General features: G+C 36.0%; 2 protein-coding genes across 2 annotated transcripts; both read left to right on the top strand.

Moving 5' to 3' along the window:
• Positions 1-5,325: 5,325 nt before the first annotated feature.
• Positions 5,326-9,353, top strand: LOC119072528 (vacuolar protein sorting-associated protein 26C). The gene is made up of 6 exons (XM_037177776.1): positions 5,326-5,436; positions 5,496-5,639; positions 5,703-5,933; positions 5,996-6,151; positions 8,453-8,675; positions 9,174-9,353. Exons 1-6 carry the CDS (start codon positions 5,380-5,382, stop codon positions 9,257-9,259), a joined length of 897 nt encoding a protein of 298 aa, XP_037033671.1. The 5' UTR covers positions 5,326-5,379; the 3' UTR covers positions 9,260-9,353.
• A 2,015-nt stretch (positions 9,354-11,368) lies between these two features.
• Positions 11,369-19,248, top strand: LOC119072527 (facilitated trehalose transporter Tret1-2 homolog). The gene is made up of 7 exons (XM_037177775.1): positions 11,369-11,666; positions 17,299-17,434; positions 17,503-17,717; positions 17,774-18,072; positions 18,127-18,308; positions 18,369-18,751; positions 18,817-19,248. Exons 1-7 carry the CDS (start codon positions 11,616-11,618, stop codon positions 19,045-19,047), a joined length of 1,497 nt encoding a protein of 498 aa, XP_037033670.1. The 5' UTR covers positions 11,369-11,615; the 3' UTR covers positions 19,048-19,248.
• Positions 19,249-20,209: the final 961 nt, after the last annotated feature.

Below are 20,209 nucleotides of genomic sequence, written 5' to 3'. Positions count from 1 at the left end.
CGTTTGAATGTCCGGAGATATCTTCGAAAAACCGTAAAGCACTTATTGGGCCACAGCTCGGGAAGGGTCGACCAAAAATCACTCATCTTCGAACTTAGCCTGTCTTTTGACATTACCAAACGGGAAAAAAAAGAATTTTCAAAATCGGATGCGTTTTACTCAAGTTATCGTGCAGACGGACAGACGGACATTTTTTTTCACTGATTTGGCATCTCTAGACAACCACAATAGGTTTCCCCTTACTCAGGGAGTCCAATTCGACGTGTTACGGATTTATGCGTAAACGCATAAGACCCCAGTACTTCGTACGGGTCTAATAAGCCCGGATCTTTAAGAGGAATCGGTACTCAGCTAAAATTGTAGCCTATAACGGAAACATTTGTGTGTCTCGTATTTCATTTTTGATGATATCTTTGTTAGCTTTAAATAAAAATTAGTTTTGGATGTAGTCGTTTGACCAGCTCTGAGAGAAGTGAGCAGTTTAACTTAATTTTCATAGGCTACCACTTTCGTGGTCGGAATTGTGGTCCTACATTTTTCAAAAAAGATTATGATGGAAAGATATCACCAAAAGTAAAATCCAGTATTTAAAGAACGCCCAAATGTATGCTTTTCAGCAAAGCGCCTATGCCTCTTAACAGCTCTCTTATTCGGTAGACGACTTGTTAATATAAGAAATAATATCATCATAAACCCTGTACTAGCAATTGTATCTCGAGCTAGTGCTCTCTTGCATGGCAAAATATAATTTATTAACAGGAAATACATCACAAGTTGAAGAATAAGAAGATTGAAAATTTATGCCACAATCTTAGAAAAAATCGTACCTGAAGGTAGGCTATCTTTTCAGTTCATAAGACTTCCACTTAATTTTCGTGAAAGAGATAAACTATTTACTGTAACAGGAAAATGCGTGACATTTGCTCCATTCCAGTTTAACAAAGCCCAAACTACACCTTTAGATTACAGTATCAATTTCGCATCAATCAATCTTAATCCCGGCAAAAACTCTTTCAGAGCAAAGTTGGACGCAGTCTACAGTCTATATGTGTTATAACTTCTAATTTCAATTAATTGGCTGTGAAATTCAATTTTTGCGTAACGACGCTGACAGCGTCACCTCTAGCGATATCACTTGTTTTAGAAGTTATAACACATATAGACTGTAGACTGCGTCCAACTTTGCTCTGAAAGAGTTTTTGCCGGGATATCAGTCGTTTTAGAAGTTAAGTCGGAAGTTGACGAAAGTTAGAGGTGTGTGCCGGTTTTAAAATAGTCGGCGGCGGTGCGCCGACTGGTAAGGGATGAGTTGCATAAAGTTGTTTTAGTAACACGCTAATACGTACCAATGATGAAATGGTCCATAATTGTGAACAAAAATAGTGTTGATAATCAAGGCTCCACATTTTGTCTCTTTTTATACACTTTAGGATATGCAAAAATTTCAAAAGTCTTTTTGTTACGCTAATTTTGCACATCTTTGATTTGAAATGTTTCAAGTATGTGCATGTTGTCAAAATTCGCAATAGTAAAGTCTACCTCTACACAGTAATCTTTGCATAAAATGCGTAATGTGCAGTGCCGCATCTAGTATACTCATACTCAGTGCTCCGGACCATTCTAACCTAGCGCACTTACGATCTATATCCATAGGATACCAATATTAGTTGTAAGACGCCGCTCAATGAAACCATATTTTACTTTGAAGTTGGTGCAATATTACGTCTTCTTGTGAAGATGTGACACTGTTAATTTTTTAAGTTATGGACTATGTATGCAAATGATTTTATTCTGCCGCTATTTTGAGCATAAAAATGTTTAGACTAATTATGCAAAAATAAAAGATATCAATAAATATCGTTTCATCTATAAATTTATTCATTACTTCATATGAAACCTTGAAATATGTTTATGAACATTGTAAGAGTAACATTTGAAGTCGTATTCCAATTTTTTATTAAAATCGTTGTAAATGTTGCACACATTACAAATGCAAATAATATGAAAACCTAAATTCTATATAACTTAACGTGTAGAAACGCTTTCATAGAAGAGAACATATACATTTTTAGCCAAACGTGGCCAACGTTTTGTCGTTAAGTTTGTATCATTGAGAAGGCGTCATTGATTCCGAATTGTAATGTAAGCTGTGTAGTGACCGCTATGTTGACTATTCCCTGAAAATTTGACGAAATTCGAAAATTTGACGAAATTTGAAAATTTGACAAAATTCGAAAATTTGACGAAATTTGAAAATTTGACGAAATTTGAAAATTTGACGAAATTTGAAAATTTGAAGAAAATCGAAAATTTGACGAAATTTGACGAAATTCGAAAATTTGACGAAATTCGAAAATTTGACGAAATTTGACGAAATTCGAAAATTTGACGAAATTTGACGAAATTCGAAAATTTGACGAAATTTGACGAAATTCGAAAATTTGACGAAATTCGAAAATTTGACGAAAATCGAAAATTTGACGAAATTCGAAAATTTGACGAAATTTAAAAATTTAACGAAATTTGAAAATTTGACGAAATTTGAAAATTGGACGAAATTCGAAAATTTGACGAAATTCGAAAGTTTGACGAAATTTGAAAATTTGACGAAATTTGAAAATTTGACGAAAATCGAAAATTTGACGAAAATCGAAAATTTGACGAAAATCGAAAATTTGACGAAAATAAAAAAATTTGACGAAATTCGAAAATTTGACGAAATTTAACAAAAATCGAAAATTTGACGAAATTCGAAAATTTGAAGAAGAAAGTAATTCTCTATCTGCCACCATTCAAGAAATATCTCCAAAACCCCAATTGACCCACCCATTTCCAACTTTCGACATTTTTCGCAAATGCCCTTCTTTTCTACTCGTAAAACTCTGAGACTTTGCCGAAGAAAGTAACTCTCTATCTGCCACCATTCAAGAAATACCTCTAAAAACATAATTGACCCACCCATTTCCAACTTTCGACATTTTTCACCTATGCCAATGTGTTCTGCTCGTAAAACTCTGAGACTTTGCCGAAGAAAGTAAATCTCTATCTCTCATAAGCCAAAAAATATTAGTCCTTTCATCCTACGCTCGAGTAGCTCAAAATTTGGTCACTCTGACCACTCTAGCTCAACCAAATCTGCACCAATTTTTCTAATTATTTTTTTGTTCGATTCGTGTGGCGAATACCTTTCATTTGATGGGTCACACGCCCCTGCAGGTTTCAATACAGCTGATCTACAGCTGAAAACGCGTTCCCGACCCTCGAAAACCACACTCAGAAACCACTTCGAGGCCAATAAAACAAAATTCTGGTTTTTCCTGGGGTAGTGGCGTATCACATTTTCATTTTTATGCCCACCCTGAGGTTCCTGCAAAATTTCATGGAGATTGGCTGACTAGTTTCCGAGATCGACCGTCGATAGATAGACAGATAGACAGATAGACAGATAGAAACATACAGAGTAAGTTGAAAGATTTTGATTGTTTGGAAAACGTTAATTTGGTGCATTTTCTATCAAAATGACCAACTTCAAAACGATGTATCTCCGGCAATTTTAAAGTTACATAGTCGAGTGATAGCTCGTTTTGCTCGTATTTGAAGCGCGAATAAGATAGAATAGGATTTGTGGTGATACAGGCCAAAGGAAAGAAACTTAAATTCTCGCCTATATATAGTTGCCGCGTCTCAAAAAATTTTCTTCGTTCTTTTTTTGGAAGTTAGACTGCGTCAAGTCCTCCGCTATCGCTCCGGACATGATAGTTGCCGCGTCTCAAAAAATTTTCTTCGTTCTTTTTTTGGAAGTTAGACTGCGTCAAGTCCTCCGCTATCGCTCCGGACATGATCAACCTGAGTTCATTCTAACACATTTGTTTAAACAAATCTGAAATACCCTCTCTGTTGTAATGAACAAAAAATATTTGTGTTCTCAAAAATACTAATGTATGAGTCCAATACATAAAATGTAAAACTCTTGAAACGCTCACGAACTTCCGAATACAATGCAGTTCTTTAATGGTAGGTACTAACCGAACAAAGTGCGAATGGTCAAATAAAGACTAATCGCACTTTGTGCGAATAGTCAAATAAATACTAATCGCACTTTGAGCGAATAGTCAAATAAAGTCTAACACAAAGTGCCGTTAGTCTTTATTTGAATATTCGCACAAAGTGCGATTAGTCTTTATTTCCCTATTCGCACTTTTCGACTGAAAAGCTTCGAATGATGTAGTTAATGATACTAACCGTTTATGTTTCGTATTATGTTTTGACATAATCATTCTCTTCTACAAACATTTTCAACATTCTCGTCTTCAAATACTTTCTACAAACACTTTGGAAGCATCAATCTCCTCTACAAACACTTTGTAAAAGGAAGCAACACTCTACTTTGCAAACACTTTGTAAAAGAAAGCAGCACTCACTTCTACAAACATTTTTAAAAGGAAGCAGCATTCTTCTCTAGAAATTCTTATCTAGACTTTGTAAAAGGAAGCAGCACACTCCTTTACAAACACTTTTAAAAAGAAAGCAGCGCTTTCTTCTACAAACACTTTGTAAAAGGAATCAACAATATCTTCTACAAACACTTTGTAAAAGGAAGTAATCCCTATCATCTACAAACACTTTGTAAAAGGAAGCAACACTCTACTCTACAAACTCTTTGTCAAAGGAAGCAACACTCTCTTCTACAGACCTCTTGTAAAACAAAGCAACACTATCTTCTACAAAAACTTTGTAAAAGGAAGCAGCACACTACTCAACAAATACTTTGTAAAAGATGGCAGCACTCTCTTCTACAAACACTTTGTAAAAGGAAGCAACACTCACTTCTACAAACACTTTGTAAAAGATGGCAGCACTCTATTCTACAAACACTTTCTAAAAAGAAGCAATCACTCTTTTCTATAAACACTTTGTAAAAGGAAGCAGCACTCACTTCTACAAACACTTTGTAAAAGGAAGCAACACTCACTTCTACAAACACTTTGTAAAAGATGGCAGCACTCTCTTCTACAAACACTTTCTAAAAAGAAGCAATCACTCTTTTCTATAAACACTTTGTAAAAATAAGCACCACTTTACTCTACAAACACTTTGTAAAAGGAAGCAACACTCTCTTCTACAAACATCTTGTAAATAAAGACTAATCGCACTTTGTGCGAATAGCCTTTTCGTTCTTTAATTTGTTTTTCATTGATCAAGTCCCTAAAACATGCTATAGCTTAAAGCCCATTGAGAAACTTACCAATATCGTCGAAGATATCAAATGGAAAGTCTTTCGATTTAAAACGGCTCCGTTAATTTGATGATTTACCGTTGGTACTCCTGGTTACGAAAACATCTGTCAAATGTCATTCTCGTACACAAAATTTAACAACAATGTCAATTACTGTTGAAATTAAGTTAAATAAACCGAATAAAATCTATAATGAAGGGGTAGATAGACACTTCGACGTTTATATGAGACACCTCAACCATCCATTATCAATTTACAGGATGTTCTTGCCGGCGTCATTCAAATAAACTGTGCTGGTGAGACGAAACATGATGGCATAAACATTTCGGCAGAAGGAACCGTGAATCTGTTGATGAGTAGCAAGAATGTAGGGCTGTTCGAAGCATTTTCTAATTCAGTGAAGGTTAGAATCTATTTAGTTGAGGTCCCCGATTGTTATAGCTCAATACCTTGGTTATAATTGCAGCCGATTCCGTTGTTGAGCAACCAAACAAACAATGTCCCAGCGGGCAAGTTAAATGCAGGACTTACCGAGGTTAGATTCGAGTTTCGGCTGAAGGCGGCCAAAGAGCCCAAACTGTATGAAACATACCATGGCGTGTTTGTGAACGTAAACTACTTGCTCAAGTGTGAATTGAAAAGAAGTTTCCTCGCTAAAAGTATACAAAAGTCGCAGCAGTTTGTCATACAATACAAGGTAATACTTCCGGAATATATGTTTACAATTTACAACTAGTTTCGCACCGAATCCACTTTCAGCCGATTCCGAAATGTCCAACAACCGAAGTTAACTTTTCGATTAGCCCGGAGACTCTACAGAAAACTGCCAAAGAGCGGATAAGCATTCCACGGTTCCTCATAACAGGTCATTTAGATTTTACCGAATGTTGCCTGACGAAACCATTCACTGGACATGTAAGATTTTATTCGCCTTGTTGTGCTTTGAACGACCAATACGAAATTTGTCTTTGTTAAGGGCCTTAGAAAGTCGACGAGCAAAATGCAGATTTATTTTTGTTGTTGTTGTGCATGCAAATAAGATGGCACATATGTATTTCAAGGATATTGATGAAGGTTGTACGCTCCATTTTGCAGAGATATAATTCAAAGACAAAGCAGAATTCATACAATAAATGAAATGGGGTGGTTTACTAAGAGGAAACACCAAACACACATTGTGGAAGGCAATGCATGGAAGAACGGAAAGAGGGAGACGGGAGGGTACACAAACATTATGTGTGATCAATGACACAATTTTTAATGTCCCTCAATGAGGTAGACCAGTAACTCCAGAAAACTTTCACTTACAAACCAGGGAACAAGGTAGAATCCTGAAACTGGCACTGTGTGGATATGGAAACCTTTGTTGGTAAATCGTCGAGTGGTAAACTACGCGAGCAAATCTTGTCCCACCTATGGGTAGCTATGGGTGGCTATTGGTGTCTATTGGCATCAATAGCAAATCCACCTGACCAAGTATTTTCCCGCTTAGATCTTTCTTGGAACAGTCACCAATAGACGTAAATAGTCACCAATAGATGCCAATATGCACCAAATGACACTAACAGTCACCAACAGCCACCAATAGACGTCGACAGCCACGACTACCGGCATTAGACACCAATTTACGCAAATAGACGTCAATAGATACCAATAGTTACCAATATTTTTTGTGATAGCTGTAAGGAAATGGTACGTCAATACATGCCGATGAACCCGTATTTAATGTTAACGATTAGCGTGTATTGCCGCACAATTTCCTTCTATCGGTAAGTGTTGGTGTACTAATCTACCGTACAACGCATGAAAACCTTAGAGTGGTGAATTTTTGAGAGGAAGTTTGTATATGTTCTCTCTTAAATTCGCCTCTCTTATATTTTTATGCGTTATACGGTGTTATATTGGTGTCTGTTGGCGGCTTGGTGTCTATTGGCCAATAGCAATAGCAACGGTACCAGTATTTCCTCTCGTAGTTTCCCCCTCGTTAATCATATTATGGCCGAAAAACAGTTTTGAAAGTAGGTCACATTTAGAAAGCATCACAGAGAAGCCAAATTTCAGTCCCGACCGAGTTAGCACTTTAGGATCACAGTGTAAAAAGCCACACTTTAGATGAGATCGTTCTATTACATGGAAAGTATCTCGATCAAATATTATCCGATTTTCATCGTAGATTGTTAATAGATTCATGTTTGGTACACGTACACAAATAGATATTGTTTAAATAACCAAATTCACTCAATGTGACGGAAAAACAAATGTCGCGATCTCTATAATTTTTAGTGCGTTGTGAGCTTTCAAGCTCTGATGCAACACCAATGTCAACAGAGTGACTGGAATTTTTACTATGGAAAATTTGTAACAAAATGCGTGATACCATTGCTAATTGCTATATTGTGACTGTCTGAGACTTACCGATTTTTGAAATAACTTAGATAAATTTGCGTATATTTAGGAGGGGCATATGTAATACTATACTACAAAAAATCGCGAGTAACGAAAATCTAAGATACAGCAATTTGCTAATATATCACGAATCAACAATAGTCATTTACATAACAAAGTCTCATGATCTTTTCATAGGGACAATAAGTTTGAGACTTACATACCTGCATTGGATTTGTATGATTCTATTCAAAGCTTTTCATTTTGAATGGAAAATCAGCTGACAATTAAGAGTCAGCATACCTTTACTAACGGCGAACGTATCACGAAATCATGATTAAATTATTTCATTTGCCTGCCTTTAGACAAATTCTATCACTTTCTTTTAGGACCGTGGACGTCATTGAAAAGATTGGAATTGACTTCACCTATTTTTCAGCTGGTCTACTCATTCAAAGAAAACTGCTTATGCTTTGTTTGTATGGGTGGAATAGCTACACTACCCAAGCGCGAGTAAGTGGTAGACCCGTATAAAGACCTATAAGCAATTTTGTTTGTATGAGTGGTTCAGCTGAAAATCAGCTGATGCAAACTTCTATCTAAATTTCAGTGACGTCGACTAAAATTTTTTGCTTCATTATGGTAAACTAGCCAACGAGTTGAAGCTTGTTGTTCTTGAAGAACATTCACATTCTAAAAAAGTTCAGTTCACTAGTCACCGGATGCTTTAATTTACATAGCTTTGGCGAAATATATTTCCTATTGGTCGTACAGCTATCCTTGTTTCCATTTTTCTGTTTGTTAATAATTGAGACCAAATCAAACTTGCAGATAACTGTTCAACACACCGAAGTAGCCGTTAAGTCAATCGAAATGCAATTGGTTCGAGTGGAGACTTGCGGCTGTGCCGAAGGCTATTCGAGGGACGCAACCGAAATACAGAACATTCAAATTGCCGATGGGAATATCTGCACCAAATTGCAGATACCAATTTATATGATCTTTCCGCGACTGTTCACATGTCCGACATTGATTTCGAAAAACTTTAAAATTGGTAGGTATTCAAGGGTAGAGTCAATAACAGTAACAATGTTGATATTTTCGGTACTTACTGAACACGTCCTAGTTGTAGAAATTAGGACGTTTGCTGCAAAAAATTCACCTGAGCTTATACTTATCAACCTTACTACTTACTACCACAAACCGCAATTTTTTTTTTGATTTTTTGTTTACTTTTCCGCACTAATCAAACAGTTTGATCTAACAACGTGTTAACGGTGTTCGGTTTTTTCACCGTACAGTAACTAAATTTTTTACTGTTCCAATCAAGAGCAATGTACCCTTTGTAAATTTGTAGCCTACATTTAGGCGGGAAACTATTAGTTTTTTGATGATTTCCCTTGCCTTGACCTTGAAAAGTAAAACCATTAGAGCACGCATCGTATGGGTGACTGAGGGACACTGACATACAAACAGGCTCTCGGTCTATATTTTCGTTATCGACTTAACGATGATTATGCTAATGATTGTTCTGACTCATTTTTCTTTTCAGAATTCGAAGTAAATTTGGTGGTTATATTCCAGGATGATTATTTGGTCACCGAAAATTTCCAAATTGTTTTGAATCGTTTCATTTAAAAGTTAATAAAATATCATGTCAATCAATATAGCAGTCGTAGCAATTGTATCATTAAATAACTAGGTACCGAAATAAAGTCAAATTTACTACAAATTTTACTCGACTTTTTCTTTGTCTATTTCACACAATAAGAACGTGTCAATAACACTGCTGAAAGGCTATTTCGAGGGCAAATTATACTGAATTCACTGAACTTTCGAAATGCCAAAAAATTCCATAGTTTTGCTTCCAGTCCAGTATGGGTCTTTCGGTATAGATTCTATGTATAGTATAGAATTGCACATGTACATTTACTTGAAAAGTTTATTAAAGTCAATAAAGACGATTGCAAAGTGCTCTTAATCTGACAATAAAAACGATTCTGATCTCAGCTGGAAAACACTCAATCTGTGTAGTTCATTGTGATAACGATTCACGAACTATTTTATGATGTTACGTATCCATACCTAAAGTATCGTTTGTTTGTACCATTGTACAGGTATTTAAGAAATGGAGGATAATTGCGACTATTTCATTGAGTAGAAGCTTCCGATTTTGCGCACATGACTGTGACAATGATATTTATTATTTTACAGCCAGAGCTAAGTCTACGGGAAGATAAAACAATCTGCATTCAATTAAAATTGATTCAATCGTTCATAATTTCGTATCACTTTTTCAATCTAATTGTAGTTTCAGCGTTAGCTTTGTTCAGTTTTTAGACCTGTCTGAAGTAGTGGACTATTAAGTTTTGCTAGGCGGCTGTTATAACCTGCGGGTCAAAAATGATTGAGATCGAAGACAGTAAATTATCAGAAAAAACACCTTCGTCTTTCCTGGAAATTCGAGTCGCTAATTTTTTTTTTGTAACCACCGAATGGTGTAACAGCAACATCCAACCTCGACGTTGTAAAAAATCAGTCAACTGGTGGCCGGACTGGCTACTAAAAGGCGTGACTTTGAATTGTAGGAGAAAGGCGCTTAAAAACAAGAAATGTCGCCAAAAAGCTCTATTGAAAGGCGACAATATGTCAAATTCAATAAAATTACTAATTACTTCCAAGTTGCCTCATATGACCAGTACGGGCCTGGCACAGCACTGACTCAAAATTTTTAAGCGGTTGTCAATACAGTGTTCATGCTAGGAGCAGTGCTGTGGGCCTGGTCTGCTAGTTCCAGAGTTATGGTTCACTGCATAACATCAATGAAGGGTAAAGGTTGATGTGATAAGCATAAGTCGACTTACCTGATCGTACAATGCTAAATATTGTCTACCACAAGATGGTGAATTTCTGTAGCCAAAAGTTAAGTTTGATAGTACGTAGGGATCGAAGGCTTGCCGGACAGAAGGTACTTTTCCCATTTCTACAAGAAAAAAATGACCTCAGAACTATCTGCAAGCAGAATGATGTCTCAGTTGTAAGTGTGTTTGGCAGTTGATCTAATTATTGAATAGATTTATGACCACATCACAGAGCTTTCTTGCATAACTGTGGTACTCTAAATAGGGTATTGAAACTTGACAGTGTCTGAAAACACTGTGAAAAAAACATTTCATACAAAATAGTACTCTATTTGGCAGCTGTCTACTATGATCACTTTTGCTTGAAGTGCGTTGGTGAAACGGTTTTTTACAGTTGTGTGAAACACTGTCAAGTTTCAGTACCATATTTAGAGTACCACAGTTGTATGACACGACACACTGTCAAGTTTCAGGTCCCTAATTAGAGCACCACTCATGGTTGAAGTGCGTTAATAGAAAGGATTTCAACGTATCCTTTACACAATTGGTGTATATAACATCGTAGGGGTCTCCGCGTAGCTTCAAATATTGATCAATTGAGTCAGGTGATGTGCGATAGTGAAACATACTAAACGATTGAAGACAGATTCAGCATCATTCATCCTAATGAGGTGAGATTATGAACTATTTATTTACTTTTATTGTCGATACAAACGCATAATAATCACATCATGTACATCGCAAATAAAAATATCATTTTCACGTGACAGGTTTCCAAAAAAAAAAATGTTATTTATTTGTTTGCATTTAATTTGTATTTCATAATTGAATGTAACGTGATTGAAAAAGCAAAGACATCCATCATGCATATATATAATTCAATTCAATCTTTTGAATCAGTAACATTAGATATAATAGTTGGTGGCGATCGCGACAAATTATCATATCGTTCTCCGTTCTATCGGTTCTAGCATGTGGTGGTTGTGAGTTGTAAAAAAAAGTTTGCCGATTGTTTCTATAGTTTTAAATCCAAACAAATCGTGAAGTTTTGTGGATCGTGGACTGTTGAATATTGTTTTTGATTTAACATTTAACATAATTTGACATTGGATTAAATAGAAAAAAAAGGAAAAATGTTGGACCTACCGTTGTTTTATGCCAATAACAAAGGAGTTATTAAGCAGGTTTGTTGCAGGATTTTATTTTCCTTTGATTAAAATTAAAATTCAGTGAAACTTATATGAAAACTTGAACAGTGACCATTATTTAAGCAATGAACGCATTTTAATTCGTCCATTTTTAGTAGGACTTTTTGTAATCTGTGGTCACTATGATAGTGCATTCATTTATACCAGATCGTTAAAAATTTCACATTTAACAAAGTTGGAACGAAAAGATAGAATTTATCGATTTCCAACAAATTTTTCCCTTTCAAAAGAAAAACGTTGATTTCAGTGGAGTGAAGTAGATAGTTATTTCGAATGTTCCCAGTCGCTTAAAATGTTCGATTTTCGGAGCATTTTTATCCTACTCGCTCTAACAACTTCGTATTATATTTGTCTCATTCGTATTGCATTGTAATTCGAATTACTGTCACATACGGCCTTTCATCGATAACGACGACAAAAACAATGACAAGATATGGGTACTTTGCTCATTTATATAGTAAAATGTTACAAAAAATTGAAGTACAAGATTTTAAGTCAAACGAATAAAAATACGTTGATTGATGGATAGACCCGATAATAATACTGGTCATATGGTATGTGACAGGTTAAACTATAGTTGAAATTGAATAGAGTCAACGCACTTCAAACATGAGTGGTAGTCTAAATATGGTATACTGAACTTGACAGTGTGTCACATGTAAAGAAACAATATCACACAAAATAGTACTCCATTTGGCGGCTGTTAACTACAATCAATTTTGTTTGAACTGTGTTGATGGAGTATAAAAATAGGATTTTACGGAAACTATTCGCGTCACTATTTTCTATTCGTCGGAAAATATTAGAACATTACGTCCATGGTTCCAAATTTCTATTTCGACGAGAATAAAAATCTGGAATCACGTACGTACTGTGCTTTACGTGATTAGTCAAAGTAAATGCATCTTTCATATGAGCGAAGGGCCATTTACATTGCCGTTAACACGTAAAAGAAATTAAAAACAGATAATGCGGTTTTTCGTGACATTGTGCACATTGTTCGTGCTGTTTAAGCGCAATAAAATTGACCTAATGGTCTCGTAAAATAATCTTTTTTGTTAAATCTTTTTAATTGAAAATTAAAACCACTTTTTAATATGGATGTCTGTAAGGCCTGTTCATTTTAGAGAAATAGTCTCAAATTCATCCGGCATGGTGTTTATCTGGTCCGGAAGGCTAAAATGTTGGACCCGTATTTTTTTTAGAATTTAAAAAAATAGTTTAGACCTGGGGAGCAAAGCATTTGTTCAAATGTACGAATGCGTTGGTTAGAAGAGTAAAAAAGATATACACCATCATTCTTCTCTCTTCTAACCAACGCTTTCGTACATTTGAACAAATGCTTCGCTCCCCAGATCTAAACTATTTTTTTAAATTCTAAAAAAAATACGGGTCCAATATTTTAGCCTTCCGGACCAGATAGACACCATGCCGGATGAATTTGAGACTATTTCTCTAAAATGAACAGGCCTAATTGTCTGTCGGAACTTTTTGTCTAGTGCCTGCACGTTAACTCTGTTAAAAATATTGGTTGATGGAAGGCGTTCTGAACGAACAGTGATCTTTAAAATAACAATTGCTCCATCATCTAAAGGCCATCAGCCAGTCATAACTTGTCATGGCTCTCGCCTCTTGCAAAATGGAAGTTCAGAAAAAGTTCAGTTGGGTTGGGAAAAAATGTAGCGACGCTGTCCAGCTCACATATAGTTTACAACAAGCGTCCAAGTACATAAAACTGCAAACAAAACATTACACCCCAAATGCAATAAAAAAGTCTCGAAAGTGCGAAAAACGCATTCCCCTGATCTATTTATTCTCTTTTAACCACTCACAAACGGCGAGCATGTCAACACTTTTGCTATTGAATCTACTACTTCTTTTGATCTAAATATTTTCAAGAGATGAAACAATTTTTTTTTTAAACATGATTTTTGCTATCTAAGACTACATTCGCCAGAGTCCTGAAGTCGTCATCGAAAACAAATGATAGCCGTCCGCAACAGTTAGTTAATGCATGATCAGACTTGGTTTACAAACTGTTGAGAATTTCATTTTCATCCAGTACAAATACCTTTATAGCCTTTACTGCATCCTTTCGGACTTTGACCGATCACCTCTGTCACGAGAATATAGTTGTGGTTTATCGTGTGAATTAAGCAAATTCGAACTATTTAAAATGACAAATAAATATGTTCTAATTGGACTAACGATTAGTATAATTAGTTGGTTAGCACAGTGCCAAAGAACGTCTTGAATTGAAGACATATGACGCTATTGTTCAGTCGGCGATATTTTTTAATAGAAACGTTTATCATTCACACGATAATTGGTCACAACATTTGGATGTTTCCGTTGTGAAAGAAAATAAACAATGAAAATTTAGGATGACGTACCCGATATTTAAAAGACCTTCCGCAACATTTCGGATAAACAAACAATGCAAAATGTGCTTTGACTTTAGATGACCTCAACAATGTTTGGCGTAGGTAGTTGGTGTATTATATCGAAAAGAACACCATAAGTCCACATCGTCGGTATTTAAGGGCAGATTTCTTTTAGAAAACTGACCTATCTCGGTAATTACGTAATTGGCTTGGTCTGCATAGTCTAAAATCCCTGATCTTTCATTTTAATTTTTCTTCGTAGCTGAGGAAGGTTCACAAATGTGTTTTTAGACTTTCAGAAGCAGGAAGCGTATCGCATCGAAATCGTTGAATCCGTTACTTCATTTGTGTTGAGCGTCACTAATATCTAGTGTTTGATACAGAATCTATTACTTCAAAATTTTTATTATTATAATACACTTTGCTGTATAAGACATGTAACTAATGGCATAATTTAGGAACGGGAGTCCTGTTGACATTAGGATATTTTGAAGGAAAAATCTCATTCTTAAACTATAACGTTGATGACGAGACCAAAGAACGAAGAAAATATAATTGAATTATGGCAATTATCGCTGTTGGTTCAGTGTGTATTTCGGTGACAATAAATGAAAAAAAAAATTGAACATTGAACCGATAAGCATATTCGTTATAACGACCCACATTTCATTTAATTTGCATTCAGTTTTCTTTTTTTTTTTTGCCATCATATCCACAGCGACACACATACACAATGCAAAACAAACTTACGAAGGCGCATAATAAACGATAACACCGTGCTTATACAAGTCTATTAATTCACGCTTTAAGCGATAATACAAATTATACTGTTAGACGTTAGTTGTTGCAATCTTCATCCAATTCACACTCATTGGATAGTTAGAATTGATTGGACAAACGGTTGGCTGACAAAAGAGAATCAAATATTTTATTTTTAGTTAGACGGACTGATTTTGTTACAATTTGCAGAAATATTAAAATTAAGTGAATAAATGGCGATGGCATAACTGAACAATTACATATGAAAAAATGAAATGTTTTGAATGACACTGTCGGAACTCGGAAGCGGAATTCGTGGTCAAGGTGCATTGTTTCTATTTTCGGAATAGGGAGATTATTGGGCATGAATTGTATTTTCTCGGAAATAGATACCTGCGAGGGGAATTTCTATTGGTATCTTCCAACAATAGATGGTCATAAATCGTCACAAATAGATAACGGATAGGAAGGACCATAGAGGTAGACTACCTAGGGCAAGGACGATAGAAGGAAATAGAAATAGAAAGTCCAAGATAATTGAGCGAAAACTAATATAAAAGTAAAAATGGCGGATAAATAAAGAGGTTAAACGCAATGGAGAACATGAGTCACATCATTCCATATATCAATCCAATCGCTGAGAGGGATTCTTTTGAAAAACAGCCTACCGAAATCGGGCGTGTTTTCTAGTGGAACTTTTTATAGGTATCTAGAAAAGACTTCGACCCTCGAAGCCAGAACCACTTTCAAAAAATTCTTCGAAGCTTTTATGGCTGGTGAAAGGTGATCGAAAGCCGAAAATTTGCACTTTTCTTACCAAAATTTCTCCAGGTATACGAGCCGTACAGGGTCGTGTGGGGTGTCATTAGAAAGGTAGTCACATGTACTATTGAGAGACTCATTGGTTTTAAAATTAATCCACACTGAAATATGTGCAGTTGAAGTTTTCAACAGAAAACTAGCACTTTTCTTACCAATATTTCTCTAGTTACACCAGCCGTACATGGTGGTGTGGGGTATCATTTAAATAGTATGTTGTGTTACAAGTATTGTAATGTTGATTTTTTCAGCACTAGACCCAAGTTTTGGTCGTGTGCTGAAAAAATCTAATTACAATACGTGTAACACATCATGCTTTGTGCCAACCGAGAATTGAAATAGACAAATGCACAAAAATTCAGAATTTTCATTGTAAACAATCACTCTTCGAATTTGATCGATCACGTTGCTTTGCATTTTTTTAAAACGAATGCTGTAATAACTCATACGAATTTCATTTCAACACTGGTTTGAGTGTTGTAATAAGCCATGAAAACGGGTGTTGTAATTTTGGACATTTCAATCTAGTTATCGATATTGAAATCCGTCGTATTTCAATTCTCGGTGGCACAAAGGTAATTTTATGTGCTTTTGGGCCAAATAGGGTCTTATGGGGTTTGGATGCATATACGATGAAATATGTGCACTTTAACATTTCAACTTCTCATATTTCATCGTAGATGCCTTCAAACTTCCATAAGACCTATTTGGCCCAAAAGCACATAAAAATGCGTCCGATTTCGGTAGGCTGTTTTTCAAAAGAATCCCTCTGACCATGTTTTCGTTGTGGAGCTTAACGTGAAAGGTATTTTTGTGTATGGTGTATTCAAAGACATAGGTAGGCTGCGTGATGGTCTCGCAAATGTCCTTCAAACTAACCATTTTCTAGACAATTCCTGAGAAAAATGGATGTTTGAAGGAATTTTAATTAGACCATTACGCAAACTACTTATGTCAAAACTCATCCAATTTCCCAGTTTTAGTGCCATTGGGACCACTATGAGAAAATGAAGTTGGGATGGAAAATTTCCTAAAATTGATTTTCATTTCTTTCAATACAAAACGTGTAGAAATTTCTACCGATTTTTAAATGCGATAGCTCGTTGGAAAGCTATCGATGAGTTCTAGGGAACAGGGTAAAATTGCACTCTATATATAGTCTGCGAAAAACTACGTTTTGTTAACCATATCGAAGTAGGTTCTCGTAATTTGATTGATTGAGAGAAATGAATTGAAGCAATTTTAACACATCACTTTACAGCACTAGTACCTACAAATCTCCCATTACGACACCAAAATGACGCACAAAATGTCGTGCAATGAAACAATAAAATTTTTTGTTTCTAATCACTTGTTCCATCTGAATCAACCAACAAATTGAAATCACGTCAAAACAAAGCACGAATATTAGTTAACAGAATTAAATATTATTTCTATCTGAAATGAAATCACCATAAAAATGTGTCGTCTGGTTGATAGATTTCTTATTCATCTTCTGTGTATATAATTATACCGTAATTTGATTCACAGCTGTCTAATTAATGCTAATTAAGTTTTAATTGAAACGAAAGACATCTTCATAATCTATAAGGCATGCAATACCATTTAAAGTAAAGCAAGTCATCTTTTTTTGTTTAATTATTTAGACAATACTGTCATTATGCGTATCAATGTCGTACTTTTGCATCGGGCTCGTGCGAGGATACTCATCGCCAGCTGTGCCATCTATGGAAGAACTAAATCCGGAACTGCTACCGAATAAAATCATTGCATCGTGGACAAGTAATTTCCTGGAACTAATTCCCTTCTAATCTGGCTATTAATTCCATATTCGATGTACCAAATTGCAGGCTCTATTCCACCGGCTGGAGCGTTCTTTGGAAGTCTTGTTGCGGGTCCACTAATGCATTTTATCGGTAGAAAGTACACAATACTATTTGCCGCTCCAATATGGGCGCTATCATGGGCTGTCATCGCTTATGGGATTAGTTGGCAGTACCTAATGGCAGGAAGAATGTTGGCCGGATTTTGTGTCGGGTTGACTTTGCCATCAGCACAGATATATGTAAGATCAAGTCGTTGAGCCATTGTACTGTGTAAGGCTATAACTATTATCATTAGGTGACGGAGTGCACGGATCCGAGAATAAGGGGCGTCATTGGATCATTTCCGTCCATTTTAATGTCAACAGGTGTATTGACGGCCTATATTTTGGGAACATTTTTCACATGGGATAATCTTGCTTGGACATGCTGCGGCGTAGCGGTCTGTCTGACAATAGTAGTTGTAACGTTGCCCAGGTCACCGGTGTGGTTACGCAGTAGAAATATGCACAAAGAAGCAGACAAAGCTGCTGAATGGTTGGGATTGGAATCTGCGAATAAAAATGTGACATCGCTCAATGTAATCGAAAAAGGAAGGTTCGTCCTATCGACTTGATAGCTACAGAATCGTTTGTAATTTGCTTATTTTAGCGTAACTGAAAAACCGATTCAACAAATCAACAAATCGAATGACAACGCACACTCATGGGAAACTTTAATGAGCCGACCTGTTCTCATGCCATTGGCCATCGGACTGACTTTGCTAGCAATTCAACAACTGAGTGGAATCGATTCGATTATATTTTTTACCGTCGAGATATTTCGATCTTCAGGTAATTTGGAACAGCACTCATGTCATGGGCCAAAACAGTAAACTTTTCAAATTAAAACAGGAAGTTCCATCGACGGAAACTTGGCCACAATACTTGTGGGAACAGTGCAATTAGTCAGTAACATTGCTTCCCTCCTGTTTGTCGATAAATCTGGCCGAAAACCGCTGCTAATCGTGTCTGGAATCGTAATGAGCATTTCGAACGCATCGATGGGAGTCGCCTATTACTTGAATCAACAGGGAAACCATTCGTTCGGCTTCCTTCCGTTAGTCAGTCTGATTGTGTTTATGATTGGATTTTCGGTTGGCTTCGGTTGCATTCCCTTTCTACTAATGGGAGAAATATTTCCGACGGCTCAACGGAGTACACTGAGTTCCATCGCTGGCTCGATGAATTTGGGTATGATGTTTGCAGTCATTAAAACATTTCATCCGTTGGAGAGGGTAAATTTGATAGATTCAGATTGTTGCTGAATTTTCTAAATTAAAAAAAAATGATTTTGAATCAGGTCATAACAACTGCTGGTACATTTTGGATATACTCAGCACTTTGCATTGTCGGAGTCATATTTGTCGTTATCTTCGTTCCGGAAACGAAGGGTAGAGATTTGGATAGCATAGCGGAGCTGTTTCATAAGAAAGAACATGTAAAGTCAATCAATTTGGCGGATGCGAGACGAGCATCGAACAAAAGCGAAAAAGAAAGCCAACAAAAATGTGATGCAATAAGTCGTTTCTAAGAGAATGTGTTGAATTTTTTAAAAAGCTTTTGTGCTTTTTGAATAGCGCTATTTATGATGTGCAATGCACATACCAATTGTTTGTTTTTAATTGAATTTAATTTACGTTTTAGACATTTTTAAGAGAAACAATTTGCAAATGATACTGTTTTGCAAAGCAGCCATAATACTAGGTTAATAATAAAAATTCTTTATTTATTACTCGCTGTGGTTTTGTTGTCTCATGTAGATAATAATTTGTAGTATCATGAACGAAGCGATCGCGGAGTTCGTGACGCTAGTGCTCCTTCCCTAAAAAGAACAACCAACGGAAGGTCTAAGGAACCTATAGGTTTCTTCCATCATTCGGTAAAAACGAACTTTGACAGATCGAAACAGGGCCTAATTTTTTTAAATGCTGCGAACGTCCAAAAACCGAGTTTTTCCACAATTTCGAACGGTTTTGGCAACTCCTGAACTCAGCCTTGTGTTTTAGCTGACTTTCGATTATTTCTTGACACTATCAGCTTTCAAATGAAGTCGAGCATGATTAATTTGAAAGATGGGAGCGTCAATAATCAAACAAAATCATCGGAGTTGCCAAAACCGTTCGAAATTATGGAAAAATTCGGTTTTTGAACGTTCGCAGTTTTTTGGAAATTTTGGAAAAAATTTCGAAAAATAGGCCCTGGGCCGAAATCAATCGACCGTCATCCACAGAAGCAAACATATTCGCAACTTAAACAAATTTGTTCGTCAAAACTTCAAAGTGAGGTTGTGTTGGCTTCTCTGTGGATGACGATTGACATTTTGAACGGCCTTGGAAGAAAACTATATATAGGCGAACATTTTAACGTTTCCATACTGAACAGAATTTAAAAAAAATATTTACAAAAGTACTCTTCAAACCAAGTTCAACGAGCTATATATCATTAAAAACAGTTCACTACATCCGGAGAAAACACTATACTTGAAGTATCTTCATACATTTTCAACCATATCACCATATTCGTTAACGAATAGCTCGTTGAACTTGGTTTGAAGAGTACTTTCGTAAACATTTGTTTTAAATTCTGTTCAGTATGGAAACGTTAAAATGTTCGCCTATATATAGGTTTCTTCCAAGGCCGTTCAAAATGTCAATCGTCATCCACGGAGAAGCCAACACAACCTCACTTTTGAC

This window comes from Bradysia coprophila (assembly GCF_014529535.1).
Source record: "Bradysia coprophila strain Holo2 chromosome IV unlocalized genomic scaffold, BU_Bcop_v1 contig_81, whole genome shotgun sequence".
Classification (NCBI taxonomy): Eukaryota; Metazoa; Arthropoda; class Insecta; order Diptera; family Sciaridae; genus Bradysia; species Bradysia coprophila.
This window is presented reverse-complemented; position numbering and strand designations above follow the sequence as displayed.

What these genes read in the sequence shown, in the direction of transcription:
- LOC119072527 (XM_037177775.1), top strand. Translation starts at nt 11,616, where the DNA reads ATGTTGGACCTACCGTTGTTTTATGCCAATAACAAAGGAGTTATTAAG. An exon ending in TGCCATCAGCACAGATATAT is followed by an intron (nt 17,718 to 17,773) that starts GTAAGATCAAGT and finishes TATTATCATTAG; the next exon opens with GTGACGGAGTGCACGGATCC. An exon ending in AATGTAATCGAAAAAGGAAG is followed by an intron (nt 18,073 to 18,126) that starts GTTCGTCCTATC and finishes TGCTTATTTTAG; the next exon opens with CGTAACTGAAAAACCGATTC.
- LOC119072528 (XM_037177776.1), top strand. Translation starts at nt 5,380, where the DNA reads ATGTCAATTACTGTTGAAATTAAGTTAAATAAACCGAATAAAATCTAT. An exon ending in ATAAAATCTATAATGAAGGG is followed by an intron (nt 5,437 to 5,495) that starts GTAGATAGACAC and finishes ATCAATTTACAG; the next exon opens with GATGTTCTTGCCGGCGTCAT. An exon ending in CATTTTCTAATTCAGTGAAG is followed by an intron (nt 5,640 to 5,702) that starts GTTAGAATCTAT and finishes TTATAATTGCAG; the next exon opens with CCGATTCCGTTGTTGAGCAA.